Source organism: Palaemon carinicauda, chromosome 2 (assembly GCF_036898095.1).
Source record: "Palaemon carinicauda isolate YSFRI2023 chromosome 2, ASM3689809v2, whole genome shotgun sequence".
NCBI classification, from domain to species: domain Eukaryota; kingdom Metazoa; phylum Arthropoda; class Malacostraca; order Decapoda; family Palaemonidae; genus Palaemon; species Palaemon carinicauda.
Genome location: NC_090726.1, coordinates 197,437,456 through 197,451,204, shown reverse-complemented (window position 1 = coordinate 197,451,204; position 13,749 = coordinate 197,437,456). Strand labels below are relative to the sequence as shown.

At 49.8% G+C, this 13,749-nt stretch overlaps 1 protein-coding gene across 1 annotated transcript in view; it reads right to left on the bottom strand.

The window, feature by feature from the left end:
- Nucleotides 1-13,749, bottom strand: part of LOC137629474 (transcriptional adapter 3-like) — a 48,195-nt gene that overhangs the window by 31,237 nt on the left and 3,209 nt on the right. The window contains exons 2-3 of the mRNA XM_068360798.1: nucleotides 13,288-13,557; nucleotides 2,904-3,058 (exon numbers count right to left, since the gene is read on the bottom strand). Of these exons, the coding sequence (XP_068216899.1) occupies nucleotides 2,904-3,058; nucleotides 13,288-13,552 (420 nt within the window). The 5' untranslated portion in view covers nucleotides 13,553-13,557. The remainder of the gene's footprint in view (nucleotides 1-2,903; nucleotides 3,059-13,287; nucleotides 13,558-13,749) is intronic.

Below are 13,749 nucleotides of genomic sequence, written 5' to 3'. Positions count from 1 at the left end.
TTGACAGACTGTGAACTGTCAACAACTGAACTGTCAACCACAACAGGTGCGTGAGGACGCACAGCGTCCACTCGAGACTGCTTTGACTGCCTAGACTGAGCAGTCAAAACAACTCTAGAATGCGGAGGTTGACGCACAGCGTCAAAACAACTCTAGAATGCGGAGGTTGACGCACAGCGTCAAAACAAGTCAACTCCGATTGTTAGTGAACGTCTTGAACGTCAACAGGAGCATCAGCAAGTGGCCTAACGTCCAAATGCGGCTGAAAAACCACACGAGACCGCATCGAGTGTGGTTCTAAACAACCTGACTGACGTGACTTAGCTACGCCAACGTCAACAGTAAGCACAAAGGAACGTTAGGTTGGCTGAAAGCCAGGATATCGATGAGATAAACGGCTAGACTCAACGGACTAATCGGCAGAATAGTCTTCCATAAGGGAGGCAAGCATATACTGCATGTCTTGCGTTACAACCCATTAAGGAACAACGGAAATGGTTGTGGTAAGAGACGAGGGTAACGTCTGTGACCGCAACACTTTGCCAACAAAAAAGACTCTCGGAGTCTGTGTTACGCTTTTGTTAGGCGGCGAGCAGTTATCCGATGACTGCATAGGGTCAGAGCTGTCCTAATGGCTGTAACCAGGACGCTGGACCTGTCCTGAAAGGACTGACTTTCGCTTAAGGGCTTCGAAACCTTGTGACAGGTTTCTTGTGCGAAAAGCCTTCGGATGACGAGGAGAAACAACGTCTCTCTCGTCTTATGGTAGGGGAGATCTTGGTAAGATACACCCGATACCATAGAGGGAAAACGTCTGTTCGTTGATCAAAGCCTCTCGAACCCATAAGTCGTTTGACATTACTTCTCCCCTGGGCTTGGGAGCATGCAAGAGGTCCCGGACTAGGTGAACGACAGGCACGAACAGACGAACCCTCGGACGCAACACTGTAACACTTTGCGCATATCACTTTATCACTTCGATTTTCTGTTTTGCACTTATATCACTGAAATCGAAACTTTTACTGATTTCTACCTGAAACACGCAATTCTACCCTTCATTAAAAGGTAGTAATTGCGAAATCAGTCGTATAATGCAAGCTCATTAATACCAGCAAAAAACAGAAAACATATTTTAAGATAAAAAAATCAGTGGCTGGGAAAGAGACTAAACACTAGTTCCTATAAACTACGTTTTCAATCTCTCACCGCACATAGCCTGGGGACGAGAATAAAAAACTAAAAACGTTTTATCCTTCCTCCCCGTACAGAGACTAGGGACGAGAGTAACTCGAGAACAACGTTACCCGCTTGAACGGAACGTTTTCTCTCCTCTCTCTCCCTCCGTCTCTATCTCTCTCTCTCTCTTTCTCTCTTGATTTCGCACCTAAGAGAAGAGCCCAATTATATTTCGTCAAAAAAACATGTTATTTGACTAAAGGAAAAAACTGAAAGGTTTTTCAATTAAAAAGTTCCTTTAAAATAGAATTTAAAACATTTAAGCTAAGAAAGAATGAACAAAACGTCAGAATCGATTTACTCTTACTGCAAAGTGAAACCGTGATACACTCTCTCTCTATCGTAACGATAGAGCGCATGTTGAACGTCAACAACTGCGTAGCATAAATAAACTAAACGTTAGTTCATCTTTGAAAACAGTACGAAGACTATCAAAGAAATTCTTTCATATTACATTTAAAAAGTTTTAAATCCTTAGCTCTTTAAAAGCTAATTACGATATAAAGGGCTCAACGTTGATTAACTTCGGTTTCCAAGTTAGGACCACCTACTCTCAGGAAAGGTCGCATATAAACAAAACATTAAAATTTATTTTTATATGTTTATAATGAATGGAAAGTTAATCGAAGAGGCCTAATAAAGGCGGAGAGATATAAAATATATAGAGGAAAATCAATAAATAATTTATAACGTGATAAGATAATTACTAAAAGCCTAAACACACTTCCGTCTAAGGGAAGGGTCGGCCATTTAAAAGTGAAAGAAAGTCCATACTCTCTTTGTCACCATAATTAAATCTATCCAAAACGAGTTCAAGATTCAAGATGAAGATAAAACACCTGCATTGCGAAAGCTCAAAACTAGAATATAGTACTTCACCAATTAGATGTGAAAAACTCCAGTTTAGCAACAGCGAGTAAAGTACGTCTTGTCGACACGTCGACAGAGAGAAAATTGAGTCTTTGTTTACATTGAGAGCTGGGTATCTGGTCGACAGATGGCGCTGTTGGGCACATCCGCAACCTGTGTAGCGATCGCTGGCGAGTTTTTCCGTAGAGTTGTCTGTCGAGCAACAGAGTTGCAGCTATATAATCACCGGCTAAGTTAAATATTGAAAAATAGATGTTATATATAAACCATGAAACGAGACTTGTGTCCACCTTTTCAACAGAGAAGCATTTGCAGCAAGTTTGTACTTCTGAATTTCCACAAATTAGGATGATCATTATATTACAACTGTTCATAAACATAACAGCCACATAGGTAGAACATGTTGAAGATTCTAATTTAATAATTCAGCACAATAATCCATCCTCTCATGGTCTATTCTTGAAACCTAACCCAACCGTTCAACGGCAGTTGCGAGAGAGAGAGAGAGAGAGAGAGAGAGAGAGAGAGAGAGAGAGAGAGAGAGAGAGAGAGAGAGAGAGAGAGAGAGAGAGAGAATTATGTTTTTCTACATTATGAAGTCAAATAAATGTAATAAAAAGTTTAACTTAAGCTAGAAATGTTATCTTGAATGTCCCACATAGGCTATACTATAAGTATTTTTTTAAAGAACAGAATGCCAATATCAAACGGTCACACTACCACATTAACAGCCACAAAACACCCGATAAATTGAGTAGTTACTAGTAAAAATTAAAAAAAGCTAATACCACACTTACAGTTTTGGGGACATATTTTCCTTTTTCTAATTGATGTATGATATTAAGTTGACTATTAAGAGACATTTGACGTACAAGGACTGATGACAATAAGAGCTCCAGCTCTAACTGTAGGCCATCAAGTTCTTCCATTGATACTCCTTCTGCATTAACCACTGCAAAAGAAACAAAAAATAGAAAAGCGCATACTAGTAAACCTGAAAAAGACTTGGGACAAAAATACTAAAAAGCAATTGTTTGACCATATTCAGGTAGAGAGTGATAATTAAATACCACTTAATTACCTATTATCAATTAAAATGTAAAGAAAATATTTCCTAGCAATTCACTCAAATATAAGAGGGGATACAAAACGAGTTCATTGTAAAACGTAAAAAGATGTTAGTGGACCACATTTTTAAAATGCCACTTCCAATTAGAATTTAAAAGTCACTCATGAATGGCAAGGGCATGGGACAGTGACAATGCCCTAGAGACTTACCATATAAACATACAATCAACGCCCCAGACCCTCTTCCACCCAAACTAAGACCAGGAGGGGCCATCTTGTAATCTATAGTCCTTAACTCCCATTAGGTCAAGGTCTTCACGCATCCCATTTCTCCACAGTTTCTCCGGACTATCTTGCATGTCCTTACCCTACCCTCCCATAACTACATTTCATTTCTAGGACTTATGAAAACCACAAACACATTACCAGGTAATACCTTTAAACAGCCCTAGTGTCATCTTGGGCTCACAAAATCAGTACACGTCTTCCAAGATACCTGGACAATGGGCTGATTCTAGCAGACTTGGTGGCGACCATTCTTCAACACCGAGACAAACTTCTGAGGGTTTGTCAAGATCTGGGGATCATGGTAAACCTAGAGAAGTCTCAACTGTTCCCCTCTCAAAGACCGGTATATGTAGGCATGTTGATAGACACCAAACTACACACAGCATTTCCATCGGATAAAGAATGCAGAGGCTGAGGAAGATAGCAGGACCCTTCTTCAGGTGAGAACTCCCAGCTCAGAGCTGGCTGCGTCTCTTAGGTCATCGATGACCCATCTATTACCCGATGGGTACCTCAGGACAAGATCCTTACAGTGGCGCCTCAAGTCCCAAAGGAATCAGGCCTCTGATTCCTGGAACACCCTAGTTCATATAGGGTCAGAGGTACAAACAGATCTCAGGTGGTGGATGGCAAATGAGAACCTCGGCAAAGGGGTCGATCTTCTTGTCCCTCCCCAAGAAATGATGCTCTTTTCAGCTGCATAAAAAGAAGGCTAGGGGGCCCACATAGTGCACCACACCATCCCTGGCCTATGGTCTGAATCAGAAAGGTACCAGTATATAAATCTCTTAGAGATGAGGGGCAGCATTTCTTGCTCTCCAACAGTTCCACCAGTTCCCGGCGGGACACTGTGGTGTTGATGAGCGACAACACCACAGTAGTAGCCTACTTACATAAACAAGGTGATACTGTACCTTCTCGCACCCCCTGTGCCATCTAGAAGTAGAGATACTAAGATGGGCAGAAGACAACTCTGTGTCCCTATCTGCTCGCTTCATCCCAGGCAAGAGGAATGTACTTGCAGACAGTCTGAGCAGAGCCACTCAGATAAAGGGCTCCGAGTGGTCCTTGAATCATCAAGTAGCCAACAAAGTCCTGACTTTGTGGGGTTCCCTGACTGTGGATCTGTTCGCGACAAGTTCCCGCTCTACTGCTCCCCATTCCCGGACCCCCAGGGCTTTATGGCAGGAGGCATTCCAACAGCGGTGGAACAATATCAATGTTTACACATTTCCTCTGTTCTATCTGATGAGAAAAGTCCTCAAACTAAGATAGAACAGTACGCCCAAGTGTACCCTCAATGATTTAACTGGTTAACTTGTGAGATATACATACATTGTACTGTAGAATAATGAAATGTATCTGCATAAATACTTTTTTATAGAAATAGGCTTTTTTAAGTTTTTATTTCATATCATTATGTACAGTACTTACTCTGCTGATTAAGCAATATTGTAAGCTTCTTATAGAGTTTCCCTCATCATTGAGGGTACACTCGGGCACACTATTCTATCTTATTTTTTTTTCTCTTGTTTTGTTAAAGCTTTTATAGTTTATATAGGAAATATCTATTTAATGTTACTGTTCTTAAAATATTTCATTTTTCCTCGTTTCCTTTCCTCACTGGGTTATTCTCCCTGTTGGAAGACCTGGGCTTAGAGCATCCTGCTTTTCCAAATAGGATTCTAGCTTAGCAAGTAGTAATCATAATAATAATAATAATAATAATAATAATATGACAAATTCGAAGATAATTTGTATTTTTCCTAACCATACAAACCTTAGCTATTTACAGAGGGTTTACCTTTTAGCGCAGCTGAAATGACGAGCCAACAGTTTTAACGAGGGTTAATTACCCCCGCGCTAGTTAGCGGGGGGTAGGGGAAGGGTAGCTTGCTACCCCTCCCCTCCCACACACCGGTGACTTGCTTCACTTCACTTAGAGGTAGGACTTGACTTGGGGGTCAGGGATGGCGGGCACATATGTGTAAATAGCTAAGGTTTGTATGGTTAGGAAAAATACAAATTATCTTCGAATTTGTCATTTGTTCCGTAACCGAAATACAAACCACGCTATTTACATTGGGTGACTTACCCCTTAGGAAGGGTGGAAAGTCCCCAGCCTTACTGACTTCGGCTTGCCCGGGGGCTCAATCTCTCAGTGAGCAGCACAAGAGAAAAGGAGCCCCTGCACCTCACAAGTTCTTAGCATCGCTAGGAACAAGTGGCCTACATAAGCAGTGTGTGGAGGAAAGAGTGACTCGTCCTATGAAGTTGACCTTGAGACCTTTAGATAGGAATCTAGGATAGGACGTTCCCAATACCACCTCGTCAGGGTATGGGGGACGCAACAGTATTAAGCTTAATACTAGGAGCACAAAGAAGCATGGGTTACCTGCAGAGGTCGAGGTCAGCTATGGGAGGACCAGGATGCTGCTTCCCCAAGAGAGGGGACAATGAAGAAAGAAGTAAGGGTCAGACATACTCTTTCATTCACGCAGACTAAGACCGGGTAACAACGCCCTCAACCTACTGCTACTTGTCCAAAAAGGAGCCTGAGGTTAGACCAGCTGTTGTGCAGCCACCACAGGGCCGATAGAAAACGTATCGAGGCTCCTGTGGGTCACGTCTTGCAGGTAGTGGGCTGTGAAGGTCGTCTGACGCTTCCAGACCCCAGCTTGAAGTACCTGCGTCACAGAGAAGTTTCTCTTGAAGGCCAGGGATGTAGCAACACCCCTGACATCGTGTGCCCTAGGGCGACGTGACGGAGGAGGGTCTGGATTCAAGGCATGGTGGATAACCCTTCGAATCCAAGCTGAGATGGTGTTCCTGGTGACCCTCCTCTTAGTCCTTCCTGTGCGCACAAACAAAGCTCGCACTTGAGGACGGACTACAGCCGTTCTCTTCAAGTAGTGCCTCAGACACCTCACTGGACATAGTAGCAGCTGGTCTGGGTCGCTTGTTACAGAACGGAGACTCGCGATCCTGAAAGAGTCGAAGCGAGGATCCGGCACTCCAGGATTCTGAGTCTTGGCAACAAACTCAGGGACAAACCTGAACGTTACCTCCCCCCATCCCCTTAAATGGGCGATGTAATACGAGAGACCATGAAGTTCACTAACCCGCTTGGCCGAAGCCAAAGCGAGTAGGAAAGCCGTCTTCCAAGACAGGTGGCGATCGGAGGCCTGGTGTAATGGTTCGAAGGGAGGTCTCTTAAGAGCCCTGAGGACTCAAACCACGTTCCAAGGAGGAGGTCTCACTTCCGACTGGGAGCAGGTAAGCTCATAGCTACGTATGAATAAAGAGAGTTCTAGCGATGAAGAAATATCCACGCCCTTCAGCCTGAAGGCCAAGCTTAAGGCTGAGCGATAGCCTTTCACTGCCGAGACAGAAAGGCGCATTTCTTCCCGCAGATAAACGAGGAAGTCCGCTATTGCTGGAATAGTGGCATCGAGTGGAGAGATACCCCTCCCACGACACCAACCACAAAAGACTCTCCACTTTGCTTGGTAGACTCCCTCAGAGGACCTTCGCAGGTGCCGAGATATTCTCTCCACAACCTGTTGCGAAAAGCCTCTCTCCGTGAGGAGACGCTGGATAGTCTCCAGGCGTGAAGCCGAAGCGAGGCCACGGCCTTGTGAGGGACGCTGGAGTGGGGTTGTCTGAGAAGCTCGTGTCGTGGAGGAAGTTCCCTCGGGAGCTCCGTCAGGAGCTGCAGAAGGTCCGGGAACCATTCCGCGTGATGCCATAGCGGAGCTACCAGAGTCATCGAACAGTTGACCGATAGTCTGGACCTGTTGAGCACCCTTCTCATCAGACAGAACGGTGGGAAGGCGTACACGTCGATGTTGTCCCACCGTTGCTGGAAAGCATCTTGCCAGAGTGCCTTGGGGTCCGGGACTGGGGAGCAGTACAGGGGCAGCTTGAAGTTCAACGCTGTCGCGAACAAGTCCACAGTCGGGGAACCCCACAAAGTCAGGACTTTGTTGGCTATCTGAGGATCCAAAGACCACTCGGTACTCACTATCTGCGAGGCCCTGCTCAGACTGTCGGCGAGCACATTCCTCTTGCCAGGAATGAAGCGAGCTGATAGTGTTATCGAGTGGATTTCGGTCCACCTCAGAATCTCTACTGCAAGATGGGATAGCTGCTGCGAAAAAGTGCCTCCCTGCTTGTTGATATAAGCCACTACCGTGGTGTTGTCGCTCATCACCACCACGGAGTGACCCGCCAGGGACCGTTGGAACTGCTGAAGAGCCAGAAAGACGGCCTTCAATTCTAGCAGGTTGATGTGTAGGCACTTTTCTGATTCTGACCAAAGGCCTGAGGCCCTCTGGTTCAGAACGTGCGCCCCCCACCCTTCTTTTGAGGCGTCCGAAAACAGAGTCAATTCCGGGGGGAGGACGAGAAGACTCACTCCCTTCCGCAGGTTCTCGTCGACCAGCCACCACCGCAAGTCCGTCTGTTCCAAAGACCCCATCGGAATCAGAATGCCCGGAGAATCGGATCCTTGATTCCACTGGGACTTGAGCCGCCACTGCAGGGATCTCATCCAGAGGCGGCTGTTTGGAACCAGACGGGACAGGGAGGATAGGTGACCTAAGAGACGCAACCACGACTGGGCGGGGAGCTCTTCTCGCCTGAGGAAGGGTTCCGCCACCCTCCTCAGCCTTGCTATCCGGTCGTCTGATGGAAAGGCTTTGTGGAGATTGGTGTCTATTAGCATGCCTAGATAAACCAGTAGTTGGGACGGCTGCAGAGAGGACTTCTCGAGGTTTACCACGATCCCCAGATCCTGGCAAAGATCCAGAAGCCTGTCTCGGTGTCGAAGAAGGGTCGACTCTGAGTCTGCTAGGACCAGCCAATCGTCCAGATAACGAAGGAGACGAATGACGTTCCTGTGCGCCCAAGATGAAATCAGGGTGAACACTCTGGTGAACACCTGAGGAGCCGTGGAGAGACCGAACACAGCACCTTGAACTGGTAGATCTTGTCGTCTAGGCAGAATCTTAGGTACTTCCTGGAAGACGGATGGATTGGGATCTGGAAGTACGAGTCCTTTGGATCAAGTGTGCACATGAAGTCTTGTGGTCTCACCTCAAGTCTGACCGTGTCTGCTGTCTCCATGCTGAACCGGGTTTACTTGACAAACCCGTTCAGAGCCGAGAGGTCGATGACAGGTCTCCAGCCTCCAGACGCCTTCTTTATAAGAAAGAGTCGACTGAAGAAGCCTGGGGAGCCGTCGACGACCTCCTGGAGAGCACCCTTCTTGAGCATGGTCTCGACTTCGGCCCGAAGGGCCAGCCCCTTTGCCGACCCCGTGGCATAGGAGCTCAACGACACTGGATTCGCTGTCAGGGGAGGTTGAGATGTTGTGACCGGGACGCGATAGCCTTGGCCGATCACTGAGACCGTCCAAGCATCGGCCCCGTGTTTCTGCCACCTGCGGACGCAACGCTGAAGGCATCCCCCCACAGGTGGACACGCAGGGGGACTGCCACCCCTAGGGCTTGCGGCCGCGGCCGCCACCCCTAGGAGTCTTGCCTCCCCTGGAAGACTTACCGCCCCTCTTGACCTTGGCTGGAAAGGGCTGGGGCTTAGACACCACCTTCTTAACTGCCGGTGCCTGCTTCGGAGCCTTACGAGGCTGCTGCTGCTGTTGCGGCGGAGCTGGAAGCTTATAGGGCCGAGCTGTAAGGGCCCTATGGAGGAGGGAGTCCGTGCTGGATTTCCTCCACCTCTCAGCCGTTCGCTCCATGTCCTGAGGCTCAAACAGGTTCTCCCCAAGAAGGGAAGCATGTCTGAGCCTGCACACATCCACGGCGGGGACCTTCGGATGGAATCTCTTGGTCACAGCATCGCGCCGCTTCAACACCGAGTTGGCCCACAGGGTGGAGACCTGGTGCGCCAAAAACTCGATGGAGCGGGTGCCCGAGAGTAAGAAGGTCTCCAAGGCTTTCCTATTGGTCTCCTTAGACAAGTCCTCGGAGCGCAATAGGATGCCAAGAGTTCCTAGCCAAAAGTCCAGCCACGAAGTGGCCTGCATGGCACACTTTGCGACCTTTTCATGGCTAAGGATCTCTGCCGCCGAGAACGACACCTGTCGGGCAGAGAGTTTCTCAAGGGGAACTCCCTTCGCCAGCTCCTCCACGGAGTGATGGAGAGGAAGAGCGAGGCTGGACTCACCCAAGATCTCAAAATACCTCCTCTGCTGAAGACGAGGAGGAGGGATGAGCTTGTTCCCGGCAGAGGAACGACTGGAGGAGGCAAGAATCATGAGCTGAGCGTTGGCCCTAGCGCTGGCACTCTTCAGACCCCGAAACCAGGGCAGAGCCGCACTGGACTTAGTGGCCTTCCGAACGTCAAACACTTCGTCCAAGATAGTGTCCTTGCCTTCACGGGGGGCGATCACGGGGTCCATAAGCCCGTTAAGTTGCCTTATCAGGCTTAGGACCTGCCAGAAGGCATGTTCGGATTCCTGCTGATCTCCTCCTTGCAGGCTGGCAGCTAAGTCTCCTGTCCCCGGAATCTCTTCCTGGTGTGAAGCGTGGACGTTCCCCCGGGGAGCCGCAGGTTCCTGGCGAATCCTCGAAGATGATTTCGGGACGGTCTTGGAGTCCTTGGATTCCCTCCTGGGAGGGATACAAGATCCCAACAAAGAGGTTCGAAGAGCCCCTTCCGCACGAGACGACTCTCCTCCATGAAGCGAAGTCTCCCCCCTTGATGCCGAGGGGAAGACTAGCGCTTCACTGGACTCACCCGAAGACGGAAAAGCCTCGTCCACGAGAGAAGTAGAAAACGTTCGAGCAGGAGAAGGGGGCTTCGCGACAGACCTCTTGGAACCAACTTCGCCCTGGGGAAAGTCACCACGAAGTCCACTCCTCTCTTTCTCTTCAGCGTAGGAGAGGCAGCCGTTGGTTTGTTGCCCTGATCGGGGAGTGCTGGTTTCATTACCCTCACTAACGCCCACATCAGAGGACCAAACCAAGTCTGTTGCTCCACGGACACAGAGTCCGAAAGCCTCGCTGGAGGGAAAGGGATCGGGCGATCCTTTGGAGTGGACACCACAGTACCTGCCTGAAAAGAAGGGGGGAAGAAGGATGCACTAACCTCTCCGCAGTGTCTTCCCTGTCCTGCACAACAGTCCTGCGTTTGGATGGAGGCGATCCCGAGCACTGTCTGGGAACACGCGTTCCTGCTGCTACCACTGGCTGCGAAATTCGCCGCGAACGATGGTCGCGCGGGCGCGCAGGTGAGCGGGCGCGAGGGTGCACAGGCAAACGAATGCGTTGGCACGATTGCGAGGGAACGCGTTGCCGCGTGGGTGAGGAAGGTCGCTGGCGACGTAGGTCAGGAGACCTGTAGTGCGAGGGAGAGTGATTGCGAGCAGGCGATCAGTGGTGAGCTGGAGAACGCTGACGCGCAGGCGAGCGGTCGCGCGGGCGCGCAGGCGAGTGGGCGCAAGGGTGCACAGGCGAACGAGCGCGTGGCCGAGTCGGCGAACGAATGTGTTGGCGCGATGGCGAGGGAACGCGTTGCCGCGTGGGCGAGGAAGGTCGCTGGCAACGTATGTCAGGAGACCTGTAGCGCGAGGGAGAGCGATTGCGAGCAGGCGATCGGTGGTGAGCTGGCAAACGCTGACGCGCAGGTGAGCGATGGCGCGTTGTCGCATGGTGACGCGTTGGCGAGCGATAGCGCGCAGGTGAATGATCGCGCGATGGCGAGCTAGCAGAAGGCGAACCATGTCCTTCCAGAATCTCTGGTCGACGACGCGTTGGAGAACGCGTGCGCGCAGGCTGTAAGTCACACGGGCGGTCCGGAGATCGCCGATGATCAGGAGATCGTTACGCGTAGGAGAACGCTGACGAACAGGCGATACTAGGATCGTCTGTGAACGCTGGCGAGCAAGGGGGCGACGCGTGAGATCCTGTGAAGGAGCAGTTGGCGCGGCGCGTTCACGAACAGGAACAGGAAGAGCGTAGGCGCGAGGGCGAACATGTGCTTTAGAAACACGCGCTGGAGAACGCGGACGATGTTGAGTAGACACAAGATGAGGATCGCGAGAGAGCTCAGGAGACTGATGGCGCACAGGGTGCCCAACAGGAACTGCAGGATGATCAGAGACCACAGGGGAGCGCTGGCGAGCAAGAGGACGATGATCCTCAAAAGAGCGCTGACGAACGGGAGAGTGCTAACGCTCAGAAGAGCGCCTGTGCGCTAACACTGCAGAAAGGCGAGCAGGAGAATGCTGGCGTGCTAAGCGCTCTTCAGGAACCACAGGATGGAGGATGTCCTCAGGAGAGCGCTGACGAGGAGGGCGAAGATCAGGAGAGCGCCGGCGAACAGGTGAGCGCTGACGAGCAGGAGAGCATTGACGAACAGGAGAGCGCTGATGAGCAGGAGAGTGCCTGTGCGCTAACACTGCACGTGAAAGGGAAGAATCCCTTTGCCCCGAAGGGACCGTTGCCCGTCGGGTGACGAGGTCCCCAGAAGGTGAAGTTCTAGCAGGAGTAGGAGAACGATCCAAAAAGGCGCCTCTTAACCCCCTTATAAGGGGAAGGGAGGCCCTTGCGACGCAGTGGACGGTGAGCCTTACGGCGAAGGCGGCCACGGGGAAGATCATCAGGACCATCAGTCCTCCGAAGGGGAGTCTCAGTTAAGGCACTTCCCTTAGAGGGAAGCTGAATAGCAGAAGAGCCCGTAGGACTCACTTCCCCCTTCGAAGGATGTACGGAAGGGGGAGGAGAGCCGTCAGCACCAACATCCTCAACTGCACCTGCAGAGGATTGCCCCGCCCAGTCGGAGGCCTCTGCCACCACGACGTCGACGATAGACAGAGGGTCTACCTCTGCTACCGCCGGCGACTGCTTAACGGCAGCCCCCAACGAGACAAGGTCAATCAAGGCGACCCTGGAGGGCAAGCCCTTAAGCCCCAGGGAAGCCCAAATCTGTAAAAGATCATCATTAGACAACGAATTATCAATAACCTCCCCCGGAGGAGGGGGAACCGCCCCGCTATGGGAGGCGACGCCCTCTCCCCCCACCCAAGGTCGGGAAACAGAACTAGGGCCTGCGCTACCACTCAGCCGACTCTCCTTAGGAGCCGGACAAGAGGGAGCTTCGGAGGAGGTTTGGGCGACGAAAGAAGAGTCCCGAGAACCCTCCTCCTTCAAGGCAACCCCCGAAGGAGAACGGTCTCTCTTGGACTTCTTACGCCGGCGGCCAAACCTCTCCCATTGGGAGGCAGACCACTCCCTACACTCACTACACATGTTTTTCTGGTCACACCGTCGGCCCCGACACTGAGGGCAAAGGGTGTGAGGATCCGTATCCAAGGCCGACATAAAGGTCCCACAAGGGCGGCCGGCAACACCAGGGCACGTACGCATAGCAAAGATAAAATAGGTAGTCAACTTCAAACACACACACAAGCTGTAGAGAAAAAGCAGAAAAAAGATTAAAGGCTGTCAACGAGGACGATGGACAGACACGTCTGTTCATCGCCGAGCCAAAAGTGAAGAGGAGCAAGTCACCGGTGTGTGTGTGGGGGGGGGGGGGGGGGGGGGTGGGGGGGTAAGCAAGCTACCCTTCCCCTATCCCCCGCTAACTAGCGCGGGGGTAATTAACCCTCGTTAAAACTATTGGCTCGTCATTTCAGCTGCGCTAAAAGGTAAACCCAATGTAAATAGCGTGGTTTGTATTTCGGTTACGGAACAAAATAATAATAACAATATATTTAAAAACATTGTGTACTTCAGATAAAAGTACCAAAAAACAATAAGCTTGCAAATTACTGGTTTTAAAAAAAAAAGGTAGACAACTTACATGCAGTGTATCGCGGAAGTGAACGTTGATGATCAAGAGCTCCAACAATCGGGAGAGAGAGAGGGCATTCTTTCAAGTCCATGGGATCGTCACGCTTACTGCTGCTACTGCTGCTGCTACTACTACTGCTACTGGGTGTGGAACTGCTCCCATTATTATTTCCGTTGTTGCTCCCGCTGCTTCCTGACCGTTCTTTATCTTTATGACGGAAAAGTTTGCCAGACGATTTGTGGATGCTCTTCGATTTACTGGGAGACGATGGCATCTTTCCTGAAAGGACAAATTTGATAGTGCTATAATTTCAAAGGAAATCCTCCTAATTCTGGTAAAAAATGACAAATTTGTAGATAATTTGTATTTTTCCCTAACTAATACAAACCTAGAATTATTTATACATGTATATGGATATCTCTTTTGGCAATGCTGGAAGGTAGCCAGTTAAACTCTTTGGTGCAAGGAGGC